Here is a 25701-nt window from a genome sequence, read left to right as displayed (position 1 = left end):
CTGAAAAGCCTTATCACTTCTGACACGACAAGAGTGCCATCGAGCCGCGAGTTCATCCGTCAAATCTTCATTCACTGACAGCAGCTTTTATATCTGGATGGAGAGTGGGGAATTTGAGTCACGTGTACAAACACAAAACTGATTCGAGCAGCTCCAGTGGAGAACAGTGAATTGATCTAAAACCTTCAGATCACACACAGCTCACATCTGCATCGCTGTAAGCTACCGAAACCACTCATGAAAACCGCTACACACAGTAGACACACATTTGTGCAGCGCAGAGCGGCTCTTTAACACTGTATGACGTGACAGATAACTAGGTTAGTTGTCCAGTCGGGTTCTGTTCACACACAGCACAGGTTTTTCCGAGAATGCGGTTGTGAGTCCTGACTCCTGAAACTGTATGGGTGTGAGTTCGGTTATAGAATGCGGTTGTGAACATAACCGTATTAAGGACTCAAATACACGACTGACAAGCGTATTCTGCTGCTGTGTGAACGTGACCTTACACTAACAAAAGTTTGGGGACAAGTAATGTTTTTGTGTTTTTGAAAGAGTTCACTCTGATCAAAAATACAGCATAAACAGTAATACTGTGAACTACTATTATGATTTTAAAGAACTGTTAAGATTTATTCCTGTGATGACAAAGCTAAATTTTCATCAGTCATTACTCCAGTCTTCAGTGTCACATGATCCTTCAGAAATGAGTCTAATGTGCTGATTTGATGCTCAACAAACATTTGATGCTTAACAACCATGATCATTTTTGTAATTCTTTTGTAATAATGCAAGTCTTTGTTGTCACTTTTGATCAATTTAAGCATTTATGCTGCATAAGGCCGTGTGTCCACCATAGTGTTTTTAGCCAGGTGAAAACGCCTATCTGTGGGCGTTTGAGAGCATTTTGGCAGCGCAGCGTTTTTTCAGTTGAGACGATTCGTTGCTATGATACAGAATATCCGCAGCGCAGTTTACTTGTAACTGATTTCGCAGATAATTTGTTTCATACTACAAATTTCTTTTTCATCCATTTTGTTTGGTTAGCTCTGCTGGTTGATGTCGTTGTACAGAAAGAATGTTGTAACAGTTGGTCGTTTGTGGTATTTGTCCCGCCCCTTCTCCACTATGATTGGACAGCTGGGTAAAAAGTGACAGTGATGAGCGCTGCGTTTTACCCAAAGTTGAACATTCTTCAACTCTCGGCGACCTGTAAAACAACGCCGGGCGCTCAGCACCTCAGCATGAAAAAAAAGCTCAGCGCCTCTTTACGCTCATGGCGTTTTAAAAACGCGGCGCTCCCATTGAAAACAATTCACCTATGGCTAAGCCACGCCCCCTCCACTCACTCGGACAAACAGTCAACATTCGGTGACAGGCGCTATATTTAGTTATGTTGAAGAGGAGTGAAAAGGCTACATGTTTTGCTAAAAATAAAAAAAAAGTTCCCCAGTTGTTTTGGTAGAAAGTTGTCTAAAATGTTGTGCTTCAATATGTAATTAATGGTTCATGATCAAATTTAATATGTACAGGTCTAAGTTGCATACGTTTCCAGGACAAGCCTTTTTACCATCTTTACCAAGAGTACCGTGGACGTGGAAGCAGAGAATGTCCGAGTGCTATGCGCACTCTGATTGGCTCATCGCGTTTGGGGGCGTGGCTTAGCCATAGGTCAATTGAAAAAATTGCCGCGTGAAAAAAAGCTTTGGTGGACACAAGGCCTAAAAGTTTTTTTTTTCTTTTTTCACTGACTCCAAACTATGTTTACAGAGTTTATGAAGTGTTTGGATGTGAAAACATAAATCTTTTCACTTCCTGATCCCTTTTTTTCTTGCAGAACCTGATAATGAAGCTTCCATGCACTGTCCATCCTCTCATCCTTCTAGCCCCGCTCACAGTTTGCAGGAGCTCCACTCCAGACTATCCAGCAGCCCACCAAAATCCAGCCCCCTCAGAACTGGACCCACTTATACTTTCAAGAAAGGTTTGCTTCTCTCATATAGACAAATGCAGCATATCATATTATTTTTTTGTAAAGTTTGATTTTGCTTTACACTAAATAACCATTATGTTTGTTTGTCTTGTAGCTCAGATGCTCCTGAGCACCAAGAAGAAGAAGCAGTCCCGTTTCCGCAGTGTTATTTCAGATACCTTTGACGGATCCATCCTGAGTCTGGTTCAGTGTTTGACATGTGACCGGGTGAGGGTGATGCAAGGAGTTTTTCTGTCTCTAGAGGGCACCAAGCATCAAATCACATTCATTACACTTACAAATATACCACTACAGTAGTGATGGGAAGTTCAGATCATTTTACTGACTTGGATCTTTGAATTTCTTTCATCAAAATGAATGAACCTTTTTTTCAATTAATCTCGTTAATTTCAGAAAAATATAATACCCCAACACATCTACTATAAAAAAAACTATAATGCAACCAAATTATGAAAAAAAAAGATTAATTTATTGCTTAGCTGGGTCTTCAGGCAAAGCATTCAGTTAGTTTACCTCACCTCTCAATCTAAGTCGTTCATTCTTTTGTCACATCACATCCCCATAAGCTGAGCTGTGCAGTCTACCGGAAATAGAATTGATTAGTTCACCGCTCTAGTCTTCGGATTCAAGTCGTTCGTTCATCCCGTGACAGCCCAGAAGCTGAGTTAATGATTAGTTTACCTCTCGAGTCTTCGGGTTTTGAGTCGTTTGCTCTTTTGTCACAAAACTGTATGTTGTTATTATATGTAGGTATCTTTGCTTTATCAATGTGATTTTACCCATCATACGGATAACGTTTAAAGCATTAACCAACTCTTTACCACATTCAATGTTATGGAAAAAAAACCATCATAACAGAAATTCACAAATTTATAAATTGTAAGAAATAAGAAAGCTACAATTTGAGACCAGAAACGCATCACTAACTGTAAGAGTACAAAAACTGACTACGCTCTTGTTTGTAAGGAAGTTTGGGAATAATTAACTAATTTTTTTATCCAATACGGCTGTCACGTCATTTGACAAAATAATAAATGACTCAGGAGGTGAACTAATCATTTCTGTTTCCTGTACAGAACCATGTTGCGCATGCGCGGTCAACACAAAATGAACGAATCACTGTCTGAGGCAACTTGTTCCCGAGTCAATTTAAAGAGTTGTTCAAAATGAACAAATCGTTTATGATCAAACCTACAGTGTACTGCAGGGAAGTCAGTGATGCACCATGTGGTTTCTGAGGTCCCCCACTTTCACTTCAGGTCATTCTAGAAGAATTCAGCAATAGCTGCACAAAACAGATTGTGTTCATATCACATAAACCAAATGTTATGTAACTGTAGAAGGATATATTTCAATGGGACAGCATGTGTAAGACTGCAGAAATAGCAATGTTTTAAAGAAAATATCTGCCTTTGTAGGTTTCGACAACTGTGGAGACCTTTCAGGACCTGTCTTTGCCTATTCCGGGTAAAGAAGATTTGGCCAAACTCCATTCCTCTATCCACCAGAGCGCTCCAGTTAAAGCTGGTGTCTGCACGGATGCCTATGCGGCACAGGGCTGGATCTCCTACATCATGGATTCTATACGAAGGTATAGTGAGAGTGTGGTTGCGGCTGAGAATGAACTAATGGAAAGTGTATTGCACTACAGTCCAAAAGTTTGAAGTCTCTAAGACTGAAAGAAGTCTCTTATGCTTACCAAGGCTGCATTTATTTGAACAAATATACAGTAAAAAGTCAATGTGAAATATTATTACAATTTAAAATAACTGTTTTCTAATTTCATAAATGTATTAATTGTAATTTATTCCTGTGATGACAGCTGAATTTTTAGATGCCATTACTCCAGTCATCAGTGTCACATGATCCTTTAGAAATCATTCTAATATGCTGATTTGGTGCTCAAAACCTTATTATTGATGTTTAAAGTAGTTGTGCTGCTCAGTATTTTTGTTGAAACCTTGATATAGTTTTTTTTTAAAGATTTCTTTGATTAAGAAAGAACAGAATTTATTTGAAATAGTAAATACTTCTACATTGTTACAAAAAATCTGTAACATTTGTGCATAAATTTAATACATCATTGCTTAATAAAATGTTTATTTTATTTTAAAATCTTTTTAAAAAAAACATCATACTGACCCCAAACTTTTAAATGGTAGTGTGTGTTCACCAAAAGCTGAATGTAAAACGTCTCGGGTTATGACTATAACCCTTGTTCCCTGAGAAGGGAACGAGACACTGCGTCGAGAATCGACACTTTGGGGACGCTCCCTTAGCGTGCGCCTCTGAAGTAAGAATGAAACTAATCCAATCCTGATTGGTGTTGCGTCGTGATGTAACATGTGACGGCATAACCGGATGCATAAAAGTGACGCTGACACACACACACATCAGCTCCGCGATGAAGCAAGACGCTCTAAGGGCTCGAGGGGCGTGGCAGGACGACGCAGTGTCTCGTTCCCTTCTCAGGGAACAAGGGTTATAGTCATAACCCGAGACGTTCCCTTTCGAGGGAACTCAACACTGCGTCGAGAATCGACACTTTGGGGAACGAATGCCCACTAAGCCACGCACCGAAAACAGGCCTGCCCCGGAGTGAAACTGATTCAGGCACTCAGCTAGGACGAGAGCACGTGTGCACCAAGCGTACTAGGGAGGTGCAGACTATAGAACCTAACAAAAGTGTGTGGGGTAGCCCAACCGGCTGCCTCACAGATCTCCTTGATGGGAACTCCCGAAAGGAGGGCCCTAGAGGACGCCATGCCTCTAGTAGAATGAGCCCTAACGGCCAAAGGTGAAGGGAAATTCCGCACCTTGTAGGCCTACTTATGGTTTGTATAGCCGGGAGCCCCTATTAGGTGATCCAAAACACACTACACTAGGTCCGACCTCCTCCAAGAAGAGGACCTCTCAAGGTAATACTCGGAACTCTGACTGGCAGAGCAAGGAACCTCTCCTTTTCTTCCGACAGATGAGGTGGAGGATGAAATACTTGCAGGACCATGGACCTAGCCATGATAAATTGCACTTAAGGCACATAGCTGGGTCTCGGATGCAGGATGGCCTTAACTCCGCCGGGGGCACACCCCAAGCAAACTGGCGATAATGCCAGGGCTTGGAGATCTCCCAGTCTCTTTAAAGAAATAGCTAAGAGAAAGGCTATCTTGAACGTGAGGTCCTAGGCGAAGCCGACTGGAGGTATTCGAAGGGAGCCAGGGATAGCCCTTCGAGAACCACCGCCAGGTCCCAGGAAGGAACCCTGGACCTGACTGTCGGTCTCATCCTCCAATACCATGAAGAAATAGTATGACCAGTTGGTGCCTCCCTAAAGGCCCAACATTTAGTGGTGCATGGAACGCCGCAATGGCAGCCACGTACACCCTACGTGTGGAAGGGGAGAGATTCGCAGAGAAGAACTCCAGAACTGAAGAACTGAAGCCATTGGGCAGAACTGAAGCCATTGGGCAGTTAACTGGGTCTAACTCAAGTTCTCTACACCAAGTAGAAAAATATTTCACTTGAGGCCATATAATCTCCTAGTAGACGGAGCCCTAGAGATAAGTATGGTTTCGACCACCCCAGATGATAGACCAGCATCTAGGTACTGAGCCCCCTCAGAGGCCAGACCCACAATTTCCACAGCTCTGGATGAGGATGGAATATAGTGCCCTCCGCCTGAGACAACAGACCCCTCCTCAGAGGAATCTGCCATGGCGGAGCTATCAGGGGTGAAATTAAGTCTGAAAACCATACTCGGGCTGGCCAAAACAGGGCTATCAGAAGAAGACTGATGCCCTCCTGACGGACCCTCTCCAGGACCCCCGGGAGCAGAGCGATCGGGGGGGAAAGCGTACGGGCGAAGCCTCGGCCAGGCCTGTACCATGGCATCCAACCCCAGCGGGGCTGGATGAGTGAGGGAGAACCAAAGTGGACAGTGGGATGGACGTCCCTCGAGACGCAAACAGATCCACTTCCACTGGTCCATGCCATATGAACTCCACCACCTCTGGATGGAGTCTCCATTCCCCGGGCCTCAGCCCCTGCCTCGACAGGATGTCCGCTCCCTGATTCAGATCCCCCGGGACATATATTGCTCTTATAGATAATATTTTCCCTTGGGGCCATAAAATGATCTGATGCGCCAATCTGGATAGAGGGTGCGATCTGAGTGTCCTTTGTCGGTTTAGATAAGCTACCACTGAGACGTGGTAACCTTTGATGTCTGTGAGGATGCTCCTCAGAGCCCTGAACACAGCCAACATCTCTAGGCAATTTATATGCCAAGAATGATGATGGTCCTGCCACAGACCCCTGGCAAAGCTGCCGTCCGAGACCGCGCCCCAGCCAGCGAGGGAAGCGTCTGTCGAAACAGTTTCCCGGCGACATGACGCCCCTACCACTAGCCCTTGGGACAAGAACCAAGGTTTCTTCCATATTAATAGGGAACGAAGGCATCTGCGCGTAACCTTTATTATATGGAACGGATTCCCCTTGGGGAAAAAACTCTTGGCTTTGAGCCACCACTGAAGGGGCCTCATGTGAAACAGGCCCAAAGGAATTATGTTGGATGCCGCTGTTATGAGGCCCAGCAGTCTTTGAAATTGCTTTACAGTGATGGCCTGGCCTAGCTTTATCCCGGACACCATGGCCAGGATGGATTCGATACGAGCGGGAGACATACGTGCCCGCATCGTAACCGAATTCTATACCACGCCCAGAAGAGTAGTCTTCTGAGCTGGGTCCAACACATTTTTCTTAGTGTTGAGCCTCAACCCCCGGTTCTGAATGTGGCCAAGGACGACATCTCGATGCCGAACTGCCATTTCTCGAGACTGGGCCAATATGAGCCAGTCGCCGATGTAATTCAGTATACGGATGCCCTGAAGCCTCAGTGGAGCCAGAGCCGCATCCATACACTTTGTGAACGTGCGGGGAGAGAGTGCTAGGCCGAACGGAAGAACCCGATATTGGTATTCTTCGCCCCCGAAAGCAACCTCAGGAACCTCCTGTGACATGGAAGGATGGAGACATGAAATAAGAGTCTTTTAGATCCATCGTGACAAACCAGTCCTCGGATCTAATATGGCTCATGATAATGGGAATAGTAAGCATTTTGAACCTGAATCTCCTCAAAGAACGATTCAAAAGCCCTAGATCTAAAATTGGCCTCAGTCCGCCATCCTTCTTTGGAACTATAAAGTACCGGCTGTAAAACCCGGACTCCCTGTCTGGTAGGGGAACACATTCTATGGCCTTCTATGGCCCCTTAATTCCAGTAGAGTCTGTACCTCTTGTTCCATAACCCGAGCCTGTTCTGGATTCACTGCAGTCGGTACCACCCCAGCAAACTAGGGAGGTCGGGCACCGAACTGCAATCTGTACCCATAGAGATATTGTAGGACCTCAGAGGTCCTACAATTAGGACCTCTTCGCCTGAAGGACGGCCCTCAGGTCACCCTTCTGGCTGGAGGACTTCGGTTGAGAGTGCTTCCTCTGTTTGCCAAACTCCCGCAGGAGGGCCTCTAGAGGCAACGCTCTCTTTTTTTTTTTTTTGCTTCCTGAAACCTGTCAACGACTGTAGTGACAGCGTTGGAAAACAGGCCAGAAGGAGATAGCGGAGCGGCCAACAGGAAATATTTGCCTCACTTAGATCTTTAAGAAGATCGGCCTGGTATGCCTGCAAAATCGTCCTAGAGTGCAGGCACGCACCAGCCTGACCTTTTCTTTTCTAAATATTTTACCAAAGGAACCAGGCTCTCGAGCCTGGCTTCGGGTATTAATCGGGATTCGTTCTCGACCCCCTGAAGCGGGTTTCCGGAAGGGCTGGACCGAAAAAGATTCTCGATTGGCGAACGCGAATGCTGCCTGGCCGCAAAAATGTGGGGCGGACAGTGCAGCCTGCGTTCGCTGGAAACCGATGTGTCCCGAAACGTTTTTAACGGCGGAAGAGCAACATCGATTTCCTGCACCATATAAGCCCAGCCAACCAGTGCAGAGGTGTCCCTGCACGGTTTGTTGGGCAGCGCCGGGGCTTAAAGTGAAGATGCCGGATCAGGAGAAAGATAGCAAGCTAAAGCTTCCTCCATCTGCGGCAACTTGCCATAACCCGACTCTCTCGCACCCACCACATTCGAATAAACATATAATGAATGTGGTGAGATACCTAAAGAATGGGGTTTTTCCCAGGATCTACACATATATATTTATATTTTTATAAAGATCTGGGAAAAACAGTAAGCCCCGGCTCTGAGGTTGTGAACGGTGCTGCAGGAATCTCTCGTCTAGTTCATTTTGACGGGGATCATCCTGCTTATTTTGTGGCCAGCTCATATATTTTATATATATAAATATATTTATTTATATATTTATTTAGTCTGGCCACCGCACGCATCACAACCTCCACGAGCTCTACATAAGCAGAAACATAAGCCGGCGAGTGTGACTCATGTTGCTCGTTCCCGATGCTGAGCACATCTACTTCCTTATAAACAGATAGCTCGAGCACTGGGCACTCGTCACGGGCAGAAGAAGCCGCATCGCGGGCTTCTGCGTCGTGAACGAGTGTCATAGAATCTGCGGATGATGAGAGAAAAGGTGCCTCAGCAGTCTCGTTCTCATCCGCGAGATCCTTCTGCGATCTCCACGATCTAAGCCGTCGCGCCGCCTCAATGGACGCGGGACCCGAACCGCGGGGATCGTGAGCCTGGCCATCATCAGGAAATAATATAGCCAAGCGGGAGCGCAGCACTCTAATAGGAAGTGCTTCACAGTGTGCACAGGCAGCCCTCTCGAGAGCTGACAGTGCGTGCTGCGCCCCTAAACAATACACACACACACAGCTGATGCGTGTCCCCACCCGTGGCATATATATTATCTTGGGCAGGGGTGCACACACTTAGTGTATTGTTCACTCGCCATAATACAGAGCTTTGCACAGACAAACAACACCAAATAAGACAGACAGTTTCACAGAGAGCACTTGCTGAAGAGCTAAAGCTGATGTGTGTGTGTGTCAGCGTCACTTTTATGCATCTGGTTATGCCGTCACATGTTACATCACGACGCAACACCAATCAGGATTGGATTAGTTTCATTCTTACTTCAGAGGCGCACGCTAAGGGAGCGTCCCCAAAGTGTCGATTCTCGACGCAGTGTTGAGTTCCCTCGAAAGGGAACTATGTAATTGCCCTGAAAAATGTAATGTAAATTTATGTCTATTAGTGATCATGAAAACTACATCTTATAACTGCGGACAATGCGGATGATCCGCAGGTTGGCGGGCCAAGTAATAAAAAAAGAATGTTCTGATTAATTGCAGGGGGTTCATGGGTGGATAAGATAAATCATTAATGATGGAAATATTAACGTGTTTAAAGGGATAGTTCACCCAAAAATGAACATTTTCATCATTGACTCACCCTCAAGTTGTTCCAAACCTGTATGAATTTCTTTTTTCTGGTGAACAGGATCAAAAAGAGGATATTTTGAATAATACGGGTAACCAAACAGTTCATGAACCCCAATGAATTCCATAGTATGGAAAAAAAAATACTATGGAAGTCAACGAGGCTATTGATTTCCATAGTATTCCTTTAGTCTATCCCTTTAGAGCTTACTTTTAGAGGCACTAATTTGCAGACTGTCACTAAGCTAGGTAGTTGTAGGGATTTGTTTAAGCAGCAGTGGAGGCAAAACAGATCCGAGAGAAATTCCAAAAAGGAGAATTAAAACAAAACAAAAGGAAGGAAGGAAAGCAAAGTACCGAGTTGGGAGCGTTTTAATAAAGTTGTTAACCAGGACGTATCAAGTGATGGCTATGTGATATGTAACGGCTGGGAAATGCTATGTGTATGTGACAAAAAAACGAATAAAGCCTATCCAGCCTTTCCTTGCGCTGAACACATTTCCTCTTGTGTGTGTTTGGGAAGTTGCAGTGACAGAAAAAGTGACAATTTAAGTTTGAAGCCTTTGTTTAGGCTATTAAGGGAAATGTAATTTTTCCAAAGAAGAACTTGTACTTTAATACATTTTAATTTAAAAGCAGCCTACTGCAGTGTAATATTATACCATATTATCACGCTTAAGACTGAGAATTTGAATAATTGTAATGTGACAATCAGGTGCGAGTTGGGTGTGGATATCTAAATAAGTTTGGTGGGTGGCGGGTGGATGATTTATTTTTAACATCGGATTCGGGTGACGTTAGATCGGATCCGCACATCTCTAATGTGTGTTTTTATGCAGGTTTGTAGTGTCTTGTATTCCCAGTTGGTTTTGGGGTCCCATGGTAACGCTGGAGGACTGCCTGGCAGCCTTCTTTGCTGCTGATGAGCTGAAAGGTAAGCACACCATGTTTGACATTTAGGAATGTGGAATTATGAATGTGACAGCAATGGGTAAAACAATTAATATTCACTTTCCACACTGTTGTACTGTTTGGAAACCCTTGGTTGATGTTTTTTTCTTTCCGCCAAACAGGAGACAACATGTACAGCTGTGAACGATGTAAAAAGTAAGATTTCTTATATAAAAAAAGGCTAAATTATTAGTTATTATGGTTTTACAGCCAAAACCATACTGTAGCTGTTAGGTTTACATGTTTAGAAACATGCTAATTTACTCTGCCTGCTTCCCAGATTGAGAAATGGTGTGAAATATTGTAAAGTTCTGCGTCTACCAGAAGTAAGTACCCCCTCCATTTCGATCTGCTCTTTTCAGTACAACTTGTATTCCTAGTTTGTTTGTTTATGTGTGATCTCCTTTGCAGATATTGTGCGTTCACCTGAAGCGTTTTAGGCATGAAGTCATGTACTCCTTCAAGATAAATAGCCACGTGTCTTTTCCATTGGAGGGTTTGGATCTCAAGCCCTTCTTGGCTAAGGAGAGCCAATCACAGATTACTACCTACGACCTGCTGTCTGTCATCTGTCATCACGGAACTGCTGGGAGTAAGTTACTTCTGTATAATATTGCGAAATATTTTGAGGAGGTTTGAGGTTTTGATAAATGGCCTGGTATTTGTTAGTTGCTGGCGCTTTTCCCAGATGAGAAAAAATATTTATTTGAGTGAAAAAAACGTTTTTTTCCCTTGTTGAACAGGTGGTCACTACATAGCGTACTGTCAGAATGTGATCAATGGACAGTGGTACGAGTTTGATGATCAGTATGTAACAGAAGTGCACGAGACAGTAGTGCAGAATGCTGAAGCATATGTCCTTTTCTACAGGTACTTTTTTTGTGATATTTTATTGATTTTGTAATGTTTGTTTGAAGACCACACAGTTATGTTTTCTTATTAAATTTGGCTTAAAATGAAAATGCACCCTTTTTAAAAAATGCAACTTATTGTTTAAGATTCATCTTTGCATACATTTCTTTTCTTTTTCTTTTTCTTTTTTTGACCTCATAATTTTTATTCAAAATATTGTAATTCAATCTTCAAACGGCAGACTTCTCTCTGGTGATGTACAGTAAGGTCCATATATATTTGGACACTGACACAATTTTCATAATTTTGGCTCTGTATGCCACAGAATAGAATTTACATAAAACTATCAAGATGAAATTAAAGTGCAGACTTTTAGATTTAATTTAAGAGGCTGAACAAAAATATCATGTGAAACATTTAGGAATTGCAACTGTTGCAACAGTCCCTCTATTTTCAAAGGCTCAAATTGGACAAATAATCATAAATAAATAGTTAATTTTTAATATTTTGTTGAGAATCCTTTGCAGGAAATAACTGCCTGAAGTCTGGAACCCATGGACATCACCAAAGACTGGGCTTCCTCCTTTGTGATGGTTTGCCAGGCCTTTACTGCAGCCTTAATTTGTTGTTTGTTCTTGGGTCTTTAGTCTTTTAACATATTTTTATGTTTTTTAGTTTTGTCTTCAGCATGTGAAATGCATGCTTAATCGGGTTCAGATCAGGTGATTGACCCTGATCATTCTGCCATTGCAGAATATCCTGCCATTGCAGAATATCCCACTTCTTTTCCTTTAAATCTCATAGGTTGCATTTGCATTGTGTCATTGTCCATCTGTACTATGATGCGCCGTCCAAACAACATTTCTCCATTTGGCCTTCGGAATTAATCTGGCTGCTTCAGTCTTCTGTCACATCATCAGTAAACACCAGTGACCCAGAGCCACTTGAATCTATGCATGCCTATGAAATCACACTGCCTCCTCTGTGTTTTACAGACGATGTTGTATGCTTTGGATCATGAGCTGTTTCAAACTTTTTTCTTCCCTTCATTCTGGTACAGGTTGATCTTAGTTTCATTAGTCCAAAGAATGCTTTTCCAGAACTGCTCTAGAGAGTGTTCATAACTTGGCTGGATGTTGTGAAGCGTTTTTTCTTTACCATGGAAAGATCCTGCGATCGTCCACCACTGTTGTCTTTCTTTGACGTCCAGGCCTTTTTATGTTGCTGCGCTCACCACGTCACCAGTGCATTCTTTTTTTCTCTCTCTGAATATAACAAACTGTTGGCCAATCCTAATGTTCCTGCTATCTCTCTGATCGGTTTGTTTTGTTTTTGAAACAGCCCTAATGAAGGCGTGTTTCACTTGCATGGAGAGCTACTTTGACCACATGATCCAAATGCAAATGCCACACTTAGGGGCTGTTTACACGACACCGTTTTCAGCTAAAAACATAAAACCTTTTATGCGTTTTGGCCGTTCGTTACATGACAGCGGCGTTTTGGGTGCCTGGAAACGTGTTTCAAAGCTTTTGAAACCGGTCTGTGTGTAAACAACAAAAATGCGAATCTCTGCGTAATGCGTGTTACGTGTTCATTCTATAGTGTTTCATTGCCATCTAATGGCCTGGCAGCAGAATACAGGGTTTTGAGTCGTTTTCGCAGATCCGTGTGAATGGGGATCGTTTTGACAATGTACACCGAAAACTCAAAGGAAAGACGTCCCCGTTTTGTTGTCGTGTAAACGTACACTTAGAATCAACTCCAAGCTCCATCATTTACCTGCTTAAGCAATGAAGAAATAATGACGGAATAACCCACACCTGTCCATGAAACAGCTTTTGAGTCAATTGTCTAATTACTTGTGGTCCCTTGAAAAGGGGAGATGCGAAACCCTCCAATTAAAGCTGAGAGTGTGCACATTAAGCCCATTCATTATATAACTGTAACTTGTATATGTTTTGGCAAATGGCTAAAATAACAAAAATTGTGCCTGTGTCCAAATATATGGACGTGACTGTATGCCAAACTTATCCAATTATTTAGTCCGCATAAACCCTGCCCTTTTCTTACAATCACAGGCTTACATTTAGATCTGCCTCCATCCAATCATCAACGGATGGATAGAACCAAGTCCCTGGCCTACATTTTTGTGAGAATCTTGTTTCACTTGTTACATACAAGTACGATAACTAAGAAAACATATGTCACTACTTATGTTACTCTGCAGCTGTTTTACATATAATTAAATTAATTGCATTTTTTTTATATGACCAAAACGATGTAGTTAAGTTAATTAATGTAAGTTAATTAGGTTCCATGCCAATAGATGTCAGAATAAAATCCAATACTATTGGGAAATATAGTGCTGAGTGCACTTTTAAATGTTTGTTAATTTTCTTTTAGGAAGAGCAGTGAAGAATCTGTGAGAGAGAGACAGAAGATTGTCGCACTGGCTAATTTAAAGGAGCCCAGTCTGCTTCAGTTCTACATTTCCAGAGAATGGCTCAACAAGTTCAACACATTCACTGAGCCTGGACCCATCGCCAACCACACTTTCCTCTGTCAGCATGGAGGTATAATCACACACAAATACTGGCATGTATATCCAAAACCTATCCAAACTGGACCAATTTAGGTTGAATTAATTACATGATTGTAATATTAATTTATGTACATCATGGTTTTGTCAGACCATTGGTTCAGAAGAGTTTAGGGGGTGCCAGGGGGCTCTTCTGAGCCTTACTCTGTCATAAAGTTTGCTGCTCTAATGAAACTACACTTTTTTTTTGTCTGTACTTTGCTTACTGTGTAAGTATGAAGAGTACAAAGAGTACATGCGAGTACAAATTGACTTTAGTTGGTGAGTAAATGGATTTACTGGCTACATGTGGTATGTGGCTGCAGTTAAAACAACAATTACGAGATTAACTTAAACAATACATAATCACACACCCCTATCTGACCCTCACAGTTTTTTTGTTTGTTTTTTTGCTTGACATAAGTGACATACAGTCTTAAAATGTTGTATTTTCTTCTCCTCTATCTGCATGTAAAGACTTGTGTGGCTGTCACAACTCGCACATCTTCTTACAACTTTTTCCTCAGTGGAAAAATGACCACCAAAGTTTATCTAGGATGGCCTGAAGTTTTTGTTTTTTTTCCTCTTCTAGAGCTCCATGTGATGACTCATATGTGAACTATTAATTGCATTAAGCCACCGAATAGCGTGTTAATGTTTTTATGAGAGACAACATTTCACGTAGAAAGTATACAACAACAAGTGATATAGTGAATAACAAAAATAATCCTTTAATTAATCACCTTTCTTTATTTGACTCATTTTACCCGCTATTGGCACTTTTGGCAAATAGCTCATTTTCAACCCAGTATATGGTTTGCACATTGGTAGAAATTTTTGAATCTTTTTCACTTGCTGTAGCAGTACAACCTTAATTCAGGTATTATTTTTATACAGGAATCCCTCCTACTAAGTACCATTATGTGGACGATCTGGTCGTGATCCTTCCTCAGAATGTGTGGGAATATCTCTACAACAGGTGAGTCATGCATAGCAATGCACATTTTTGACATTTAGGAAGTCCTCAGGACATTTATCACCTCAGTGGAACTGGAACATGGATTATTTTTTAGCTTTTGATCTGGTGAAGTAAATAAAACCTCAGTCCAACCCTGAACTCACAAGATGTTTATGGCGTTCTGTCGGTCCAAGGCATCTGATGTCATGTTTAAGGAACTACACCAGCAGTGCAATGTAAACATTGTTGAGTTATGTGTTTGTGCTTTTCACTGGCCATACTTTGAACATTTCTCCCCCAGGTTTGGGGGAGGCCCAGCCGTGAATCACTTATATGTGTGTGCCATCTGCCAAGTAGAGATCGAGACCTTAGCCAAACGACGGAAGCTGGAGATAGACACCTTCATCAAGGTGAACAAATGACTTCACACAGACAGAGTTCACTAATGTTTGCTAAATAAGTGCCGTTCATGTACAGACAAATTAGTTTGCTCTTGCGGGTTTAATATGTTGCCAACTTTTGTAGCCCACTTAAAAGCAAACAATGAGATGCTGTCCATCTCCACAACACTCACTGTGAATCAGATAGGAGGGAGTGCATTTGAACATTGTTCTTCTAGGTTATCCACGCAGATGTACAGCATCTTAGGTAACGTAGTGCGGAAACTCCTCTTGGAAGGAGCATAATGTTCTTGGATGCGTTTGCTGCTCGCAAAGCCAGAGAACTGATGAAAAACAGACTGCATACTGAACAGATCAAGGAAGTGACCTGTACTGGAATCATATCAGGAGTGCAGCAACTTATCCAGCAACAGCTTTGAAACACACATGTTTTGAAGCTTTGGAAAAATTTGGATGTCATGTTTGAAACAACAGTTTTTAAACGGGCGTATCAATATTAAATGCAGCTATAACTGTTATACTAAAGAGTACGGAAACACTCAGATTGTTTAGAGGGAGTTTAAATTTGATAGTGGTCATATCCCTCTCTGTTTCTTTTTTTCTCTTTCTGTCTATAGTTAAATAAAGAGTTTCAGGCTGAAGAAGCACCTACTGTCATCCTGTGTATCAGCATGCAGTGGTTCAGAGAATGGGAGAACTTTGTCAAGGGCAAAGACAACGGTACACTCTTATACAAACTCACAAACATCTGATACTGCTTATTTTATTATTTAAAAAAATATATGCAGCAAAATGAATAATAATGTAAATCTGTTCACTGCATTTAGTTCACTGACCTGAGGTAGGAATTTAAGTGTCTGTTTATATTGTACAACTATTTTAAGCATTTTAAGCATTCTATGTGTATTAAAACAGTCACTAATTGGGGTGCAACGGATCACAGTTGATCCGTGTTCCATACGGACCAGGCCTCACGGTTAGGCATGCATGTGATTTGTGGATTATTTGCCAAGTTTAACCATCATAGTCGAAAGTTTATCATTTGCATGTGTTTTTTTCTTGACAGTTTACACATTCAAGCGATTTTAAACCATTCAGAAAAGAGGTGAAAGGAAACTTGATCATGAGCTGCTATCTGAGCGTACAGCCTCAGACCAAGCGCAAACACAGAACACAGTCTCCTTCTGCTTGAACGGAGACATACACAAAATTATGTTAAAATACCTGCCTCGGCAAGTATTCACGTAAACCCATGCCGATATGTCGTAAGTAAATATAAACAGTTGTGTGTTATTATATTGGATCCGTTCATTAGGTGTGACAGCAGCCTATAAAAATCTACTGATGTCTATGTCATTAATGTTAAACAAACAACAAAACACATCTGAAACAAAGATTAATTCATGTGTTTTGAATTTTTCATGTTCATAAGGTTGTCCAATGGCCTGACGAGTTTCCATTCCGCCCCTCCAGCAATTTGTCACTCACATGAAACAATCGCAGCAATTAGCAAATGGCAACAATCCAATCAATTCTCGATGGACAAAATGAAGTCCCAAACTTTTTTTTTTTCTTGCTCGAGGTGCCCTTTTACTTGCATTAACGTCACAACAGGGAAGATAATTCCATTGCAATTTCCAGTTAAATGGTGACTTTAAAGGGATAGTTTACCTCAAATTTGTCGTCATGCTGTTACAAACATGTATGACTTTCTTTTTTTCTTTACATAAAAAAAATTTTCATTATATGGACAAAAGACAGACATTTTTCAAAATATCTTCTTTATCTTTTTCTTGTGTTCCACAGAAGAAAGAAATGCATACAAGTTGAATGACATGAGAGTGAGTAAATGATGACAGAATTTTCATTTTTGGGGGAACTATCCCTTTAAGACTGTGTAAAATACTTTACAAAGGTCCTTATTACATTAGGGGACGTGTGTAATTTTTTTTCTGATGTTATAGTTCTCCCTAAAAATTATAAACACTGTGGCTCTGAAACGCAATCAAAACATCCCTCTGTATGTTTAAGACCAGCCTGACATGGCAACACTGACAAAACCAATGAGTCACTTCCGGACTTCTTTATGCACCAATGCCGGGACTTCTTTATGCACTGTATTTATATAGGTCATTATTCTTTTCCTGCCTCTCTCCCTCTCTCTCTCTCTCTGCTGGTTTAGAGCCGCCCGGGCCCATTGACAACAGCAAGATTGCAGTAATGAAAGGCGGACATATCCAGCTTAAACAGGGTATTGGCTGTCTGAAAATTGACGTGTCTTTGACTCATCTTGTGTCAAAACTTTGTCTGACTCGCATGTGTGTCTTTGTATTTAGTTCATTATCTACGGTTTGGTTTGCAGGAGCAGACTACGGGCAGATATCTGAAGAAACGTGGCAGTACTTGTTAAGTATTTATGGCGGTGGGCCAGAGATTGCAGTGCGGCAAACCATCAGCCACCCAGACACTGACACGCATGGTGAGAGGAAGATAGAGGCAGAGACCAGAGCCCTCTGAAATGGTAAGAGTGACCTCAAAAAAGATTTGAATACCAAGCCACACTTGTATGTATGTTTGGGCCAATACAATTTTTTCATAAAGAATTCAGCAAGGAAGCATTAAATTGATTGAAAGTGATATATTGTTTAAAATGAATAAAAGTATTTTGACACTTTTTTTGTTTTTATTATAGATTTTGTTGAATAGATAGAATATGTCTGTAGTTAAAGCATGGAACTATATATATCCTTTATAAACCATCTTGTCTAAGAAAGTGAAGTTATTTCTGAGAAAAGCTCAAGCATCATTAATTCCAGACATGTTCCAGACAGCATATGGTACAGACTGGTATGATCCAGACAGGCTGATTAATCACATCTACATACATCGCCCTTGTGCTTGGCTGATTCTTCAATTAGGGGCACTTTTACTACTTGAAATCCTGAAAAATGCAAGTTCATAAAAAAAAAATCTTAATGAAATTATTCATCACATGTCGTGCAACAAAGATCTGGTGAAGCTTCAGGTAGATTTTGGTATAATGTGTTATCTAGTTTTTTTAATTGTTTGTGTGATTGTAACGACATGACTGGTGACATATTCAACAAATGTGAAATAAGCTTTGGACTTTTTAATAAGCTACTTCCGAACTTATTGTGTTAACTTAAACTGCAAAATTAAAAAAACTCAGAAATGAAAATAAAATACAAATTTAAATTCTCAAATAACTGGATCAGTAATGGTTTGGTTTGATCTCAGATTTTTATTTTTTGTTTTTTTATACAAATTGTTCAAGTAATTAGTAGTTTTGTTAAACACTTTAGAAAAAACTATCTTTCTTTAACTCTTTCTTTTAAATCGATTAATAACAAACGCCCAAAATAGTTTAATCTAAATGTAAAAAAATAGGGTTATGGTTAACATGGACAATACATTTTTAGAGCTATTATAATCTATTCTTCAACACTACATTGATTTAAAAAAAAAAAAAAGTTTAACTGGAGCTTCTCTGTCTCCTAGATGATTGTACACACAAAAAGTTATATATTTTTATATTTTATATATTTAAATCATCCTAGAAGACAGAACAACTACCGTAGTTGAAAAATCACCCATATATTTGAATACAGGAATGAAATATTCACTTGTTATTGATAGGTTTTGTTTGTTTCTTTGCTCTACTGTAGGTGGTGAAGACCAACGTGTGGATGACAGTCACGCACTGCGCTTACTGTCTTACAAGCACTTCGTGAGCATTCCTGTGGATCTGTTATCTGTGACTGACAGAGCTCGCCTAGTGTAGGATAGGGTCTTATTTATTAGGTGAATAAATCTATTATCAGACACACACATAAAACATTTAACATTCATGAAGAAGCTTCATACATGTGTGCTGGTGATAGGCTTGTTTCTGTTGTCATTGGGATTAAGGGCAGCGACGTAAGCCTTTCTCAGTAGTGTGCAGGTAAATACATAATGCATCAAGCAGGACATATTCAAACTCTCACTCAAAATTTTTGTTAGAGCTCTTTACTGACGTCTGCCTAGGAAAAATAAGGCGTGAACTTAGTATCTGCATGGTCAAAGAAGCTTTCTTTTCCACCCAACTCAACTATATCACAATAATTCACAGTACAAATGTGATGAAACTGAACATGTTGGCACTGCGAGTGTTGAAACATAGTTGAAACATGATGATGTTGAAGGCTTAATCTTTTCAGCATTATTTTACAGCAAGTTGTGTTTACATTCCTACCTCCGAGATCTACGAAAACAATTTCCATCAATACTCAACAATGTTCACGCTAGCCACTAAATCATGTTCTCTGAAAACTTTTGGAGGGATAAGATTTAATGTTACAGATATATGCTGGTTCCAGCACTTTTGCCTTGGAAGTTACAATTCAGGCATTGAAATAATTAATCTTAAGTAACAACAGGATGTGATGCCATGGGTGAATTTGCCTTTTCATTTTGAATCTAGGGCTGTTTACTCAATGCTACTGAAATTCGACCGAAATTGTCATTACACAATATAAGATTTCAATATTAAAAGCTCAGGATGTGTTTGCCATTAATATTACATTTTGTTTTAATAAACTTTAAAATCCTCAAATTTTGACATAGCTCCATGCTCTGTCCCAAGAAGGAAGTGAAAGCTTCACGGATATCCCCATCTCGGCGCCCCAGCTCTGACACAGGGTTGCATAAGCTACTATGTTTGACGTATTTACTATTAAATGGTCTTCACATTTTTCACAATTTCCTCAGACTGGCAAAACTTACAGTAACTGCTTACTCAAATGCTTGGTGTGCTGTCTGTTGAAAGCTGCATCATTTATATGTCACAATGTTTTAATGATGCAGCTCCACAGCCTCAAATAAAACTAAATTGCTTTTCCAAGGGAACGTGCAATGAGGTGAATCAGATGTGTTGGAAATGTTAAAAGAATGCCGATAAGCTAGCCTAACTATGTCATTTCGAACATATTCTTTGTACATAAAAAAATGCAACAGTATTTATTTATGAATGTCTTCTTTTCTCATAAGCAAATGGTCAGAATTGTGGAGAATTGCTTGTGTATAGGACAATATGGTCTGTTACATATTGTGTTGCAGGAACTTCCAAGGTAACTTCTGATGTAATTCCTTTTTAACTTAAGTGATTTAAATGTTAAGATCTGTCTGATTTGACTTATAGAAATAAAGCCTGTTCTTTCTACACAGTGTCTATTTCTTTGTTATTACTTTTTATATGGTTCTGCGATCATATTACTGTGGTTCCCAGAATGGTGTTGAATTGCTACATTCATGACCAGCTTGATCCAGTTACAAACTTCAGATCTGTTTTGCGTAACCTAAGGCCATGCCCACACTTGTTAAGTTGTTTCTTAACCAGAATCCTATAATCGTCTCTTGAGTTTTTGTTTTTTTTAGCTGATGATTTTAAAGGAATTCTTCAAAAAATAAATTTTTAATAATAATTTTTTGATTGTTTTATACTGTACATTGTCAATACAGTGTTTATTAACATGTTTATTAACATTTTAAGTAGCTTTTATGTTTTCAGTTTTCATTTGAATGTGAATTTAAGTTTTGTGCTTTTGTAATTTTTATTTGATTATATATTTCTATTTGGCTTTAATTTATGTTATTTCCGTTTTAGTTATTTTAGTACTTCAACTTAAATATAAACTTAAAGTTTTTTAAGTTGAAGTTTTTCCATATTATTTTTCATTTCATCTTTATTTAATTAATCATTAAAGTTTTAATGGTCAATTTAAAAAAAAAATGTATAGTAGCTTTAGTTAACAATAATAACTCTTTCAGATTTTTTATTTTCCTGTTTTTCTTAATGCCTTTTATTCTCTACTACCTACCTATCTAAAATGTATATATTTGCTATTAATATGTATAAGAAAAAAAGCCTAGTTTTAGGCTGAGCTATTTCCACGGGTCCATCACTTATGGATACAAACTACAACTTCAAATGTTCAAGGATCCATATTTGGCTCCCAGAGCCCCAGGCCTTCTTTAAGCATTCTGAGGAACATCAATGTTACCTTCCTGCTCGAGGCACTGTTCATCCTTAATCACCACTCTCTGCATGCCCACAACCCCCCACCCTTCGTCTCCATTCTCTCTTTGTCCTCACACAGCCCCTGGAATATTGCTTCAACTGCCTAGTATAAACCAAGTAATCTCACAGGGAAGGTGAATATTTATGTGACGGAGCTCATTATCATTGTTGATGTCATCGTAAGTCCTCTTTCTGTCTGCAGGCTGGAGAAAGGAGCGCAGGAGGAGGAGGAGAGAAGGATGCGGAGAGCTGCAGACCACCCATCTGAGCGGCTGTCTTGTCTGCCGTAAAGGATTGTAATTTCCATCCCAAAGTGAGTCGTCATTCCTCTGTTTTTTGCGCAATTGCTGCATCTGGCTTTCATTATCTAAAGGGTCATTTCAGGAAATAAACATGCTTTGTCCATGACGTATAACATCTTTCTGGTTTTGTCCACTGTTTCTGTAAACATTAGCATGTGTGGTATAGCTGAAACATCTGGCAGCTCTTTTGTTTAACACAATAGATAAATATTGAATTGCTGAGTCTAAATGTACAGTTTATTGTTAGTCAAGACTCTGTCTACAGTGTTCTTATTTTAAATGATTATAACATGTGAACCACAGCCTTGGTTCATAAAACCAGTACAAAAAAAAATCATTGAATGTCAGTTTCACCTGATGTGATATTTATGGTATAAATAAGAGTAAAATTACTGTACACAGAGGTGAAACTTTTTTTTTCCACTATAAACATAAACATTGTAGTAACTGGTAACAAAAAATAACCTTCCTGCTTTATTAACACTTCAAGAGGTGTATCCAGAAAGACCTAATATAAAGTGGAAATCTTTACTAAACAAAAACTGTGCTTTCTGCTCAGATTTGATGCTTGTGAACACCCTACTTGTTGTGCTGTTTTTGGAAGTTTCATATTAATATATAAGTGTATTTAAATGGGTTTTCTCTTATAGCTAAAAGCAATTGCATGAATCAATCAACATATCCATGTAATCAGAAGGTAATTCTGCGGTCTCCCAGAAGTACATCACCAAACCTCTAGTGTCTGCTATAAAACAGATTCCCTTCAGTTATCTCAGACACAAAGGCAGCAGGCAAGAGGCGTTAACAATGAGCTCAGAGCAATGTTGTCAACCAGGGCAATATCGCATCATGCATGAGGTAATAACCTCATGGCTGTGAAATACATTTTTAATAGACCTTGTTATTAACACTTTCAGTGGGTGCAGAGCTTGTGCATCTCTATCAGCCTGTCACAGCTCGAGTGCTCAAATTAATCAATGTTAAGACCCATTGAAAGCTATTTAGGTGTACTCTTTTTAACACACACACACACACACACACACCTAAAATATATAACACCTAATGCTGTTATCACACATGTAAGGATCTAATGATTTACATATATATCCATGTAATGGAGTATAAAATGAGATTGTATCGGTCAATATTGGGTGTTTAATTGTGCATTCTCATATTTTCCCCTTTTTTTACATTAAGATCAAATTTGCTGTCATCTAAAGTTATGTTTAAAACACTAATAATTTAATAACATTTAAATTTAAATTTTCAGTAAATCTGAAGATGAATATCCATTTTTCTTACTGTACATTTAAATGTACTTATAGCATGTAGAATGACTGATTTTAGTATAGTCAGCATCATCTGACAGCACACTTTTGATACAAGTCTTTTACCCAGAGTTCTTGTAAACCGCTGTCCACATTAGTGTAAAGTTAATTGTTATGAGGTGCAGATTATCTATGATGCCATCAGACGACACTGCTGAATGTGTTATGTTTCTTTCCCCAGGCTGGACAATCGTCTGAGAGGTGTACTTATAACACCACCGAGACTTAAGCAACAATAGCGACAATGATCGCTAGTCACACCCAGGATTCACAGGGTGGGAGAATACAGCTTCACTGATTTTTGACTGGTGCAAAATGAATACTTTATTAGCTTCTGATATTCTATCTGTTGATAATGTGAGTTCAAAGCAAAGTAAGGTGTGGTATTGCATTTTTTAGATAAACACTCATCACTGATATCATATTCCAGTTTTTTGTCATATTTTTAACCAACACTAAGAATCTGACCGCAATATTACTGACCATGTTTCAATATTTTGCTCTCCACTTACTATTGACCTTGTAACCTTGTGACCTTTCAGTAATTCTGTTGCAGACCTCAGTTTAGCTCTGATCCATTTGTGGTCTGCAATGCACATGCTACAACAATTTGACTCATAGTCCCTCAGCCTTTTCTTGTCTCAATGTTTCCTTTTCAGTTTTCAGCTTGTACTCCACCTTGTAATTGTCAATACCTCCAGGCGAGGGTTTGAACAAAGCATTCCTAGGAAAGACAGACCTAAGTCTAAATTTGCTTTCTCACGCTCTCTTTTTCTTTCCGTATAGCGCTTTTCACAGACACGCTCACTATTTGCCATCCTAAGTTGACTCCAGCTGAATCCTTATATGACAGCCAGTGCTTGAATGAGTAAAGGCCTCTACACTGCTGACATGTGTTTCAGTGTATACCTGATAAAAGGCTATGTCATTTAGGAAGAAAGTTTTTTAAGCAATTTGCATTACGAAATTCTCAACAATGGGTTGTGCCATTTGCACACAGTTGATTGATATGTGGAGTGTTTCTGGCTCACAAAGAGGCCAGACATCAATGGACATGTCCCATTTGCCAGAGAATTCTCAGCAGGACTACCACAGACTCTCAGGCCTCCACTACACTTCCTCTTTCTCTGATGCGGAGGACTTCTGCGATGACAACACAAATACAAGCTCTTCCTCCTCCTCTGACTATCTCGGAATAGACTTTTGACGCTTGTTGTTTTTGTACTATTGCAGGTTACTTACACCTTTTGCCAAATATTGCCATTCCCTTTGGCTCCAAATTCAGTCACTCACCCAGAGTCAATGAAATGCGCGGAAAGGCCACGACACGTCTACATTAATCCGGATACATTTGAAAACGACATTTTCATTCCAAAACTCTCTCTGTCCACACTAGCGTCAACCACACTGAATCATCATGAAAACGCTAAATTCACCTTACTGCGCATGCGTAAAACCTCATAATAGCTCACTGAGATGATACAGATGGAACAGATATAAATTTATCACGCTATTCTTCTGGCAGGATCATTTATCTCACAAAGATATCTCACCATTCACTGATGCATCCAGTTCGCACTCAGCCACTATTTGGCTTTATGTTTGGTCTAAAATAAAACTGCTCTCATGTTTTGCCACAGGACAGCAATTGCGAGTAAATTTTCTGTTATCTTTGCAGTACTGAGTTATGAAGAGTGTACAAAGTGACATATCTTTTTATAACAGTGTGAAAGTGAATGGCACAGGCTGTTTCACAGTACACAGGTCCACAATACAACACAAAAATGGCATTTTCTAATGTATCCACTTGGGAAAGCGTTTTCAAAAAGCTCAGTTTTTGCAGAACAAAAACGCTGTCTTAAATGGAGATAAAAAGTAAAGTTAAATAAAAATGGAGAGAAAAAGATGCATTGGACAAGGCCTTAGTCTGCCCGAATTAAACCTTGTGTCTTGACTATGTGAAAAGGGTTCTGCTTTCATTATGTCCATAATGTTCCACAATTTAGTTCCTACTCCAATTTGAGCAATAACCCAATTTAGTTCCTACTCCATCATTGTCAGGGAAAAACTATAATAGAATTCTATTCTATTATAGAGTCACCCTTATTTTTATCATTGTGGATGGAAATTCTGTTTGGAAATATGAATGTACATTTTAAAAAATAAAACATTCAATACTGTGAAAATTTTAATGCTGTTGGTTTCTACTGGGAAGAACAAAAACATTCACAATTACTATTGTGATGAAATTATGGTGTTTTAAGGTGCAGTCAGATTTACTATTGTTTAGCAAATTTTCACTGGGGCAATCCAGCAATTTTAAAAGGAATCCATGCCATCTGGAATTTCACGTGAAGTAAAAAAAAAAAAAGTCACTTGCAGAATTCGCAACGGAAAATATGCTTTGGCATAGATCTGGCCCAAATAAACAGCTACAGTGTGGCCCAAGTTAAATTGTGTTTGCCTGCCCAAATCTGGTCCACTTCTTAGCCAGAACTAAACCAAAACAGTGCCATAATTCCACCCAAAGTAAGCCAATTGATAAAAACAATATTTGGACCATATGGGAACCTTATATGTAATTCTTGTTTGGTTGAGTTCTGTAAAGGGTGGATGGCCCTTACGTAAGCATTATTTAACCACATTTATTCCACACTTTTTAATGTATTTAAAATATCCATTAAAAAGTCAATCAAACAGTCTTAAACACAAAAACTGATTCTGTCTTTTTTATTTATTTATTAATAATAGCATCTTAAACTTAAAAGAAGTGTGTTAATGTTGGAGTCACATAGTAATCCACCAATTGGAGCTCAAGAAAAAATGCAACAAAAAAGAAGAAAGCAACCAA

The 25701-nt window shown here is 39.7% G+C and overlaps 1 protein-coding gene across 4 annotated transcripts in view; it reads left to right on the top strand.

The window, feature by feature from the left end:
• usp20 (ubiquitin specific peptidase 20) overlaps positions 1 to 20362 on the top strand; it is a 31620-nt gene extending 11258 nt beyond the window's left edge. For 2 of the 4 annotated variants that reach the window (XM_077240562.1, XM_077240564.1), the window contains 14 exons: positions 1838 to 1984; positions 2088 to 2200; positions 3412 to 3584; positions 10241 to 10335; positions 10475 to 10508; positions 10633 to 10678; positions 10764 to 10944; positions 11096 to 11222; positions 13608 to 13777; positions 14680 to 14761; positions 15042 to 15150; positions 15759 to 15861; positions 17324 to 17662; positions 18828 to 20362. In XM_077240562.1, the coding sequence (XP_077096677.1) occupies positions 1838 to 1984; positions 2088 to 2200; positions 3412 to 3584; positions 10241 to 10335; positions 10475 to 10508; positions 10633 to 10678; positions 10764 to 10944; positions 11096 to 11222; positions 13608 to 13777; positions 14680 to 14761; positions 15042 to 15150; positions 15759 to 15861; positions 17324 to 17658 (1715 nt within the window). In that variant the 3' untranslated portion in view covers positions 17659 to 17662; positions 18828 to 20362. Of the gene's footprint in view, positions 1 to 1837; positions 1985 to 2087; positions 2201 to 3411; positions 3585 to 10240; positions 10336 to 10474; positions 10509 to 10632; positions 10679 to 10763; positions 10945 to 11095; positions 11223 to 13607; positions 13778 to 14679; positions 14762 to 15041; positions 15151 to 15758; positions 15862 to 16947; positions 16983 to 17323; positions 17663 to 18827 lie in introns of all 4 variants that reach the window. The other 2 variants (XR_013206823.1, XM_077240563.1) reach the window with 2 other exon arrangements.
• Positions 20363 to 25701: the final 5339 nt, after the last annotated feature.

Source organism: Siphateles boraxobius, unplaced genomic scaffold, assembly GCF_051911475.1.
Source record: "Siphateles boraxobius isolate OS27281-9 unplaced genomic scaffold, OSU_SipBor_1 24, whole genome shotgun sequence".
In the NCBI taxonomy this organism is placed as follows: domain Eukaryota; kingdom Metazoa; phylum Chordata; class Actinopteri; order Cypriniformes; family Leuciscidae; genus Siphateles; species Siphateles boraxobius.
The sequence above is the reverse complement of the archived record's forward strand: the minus strand, read 5'-3'. Positions and strand labels throughout refer to the sequence as shown.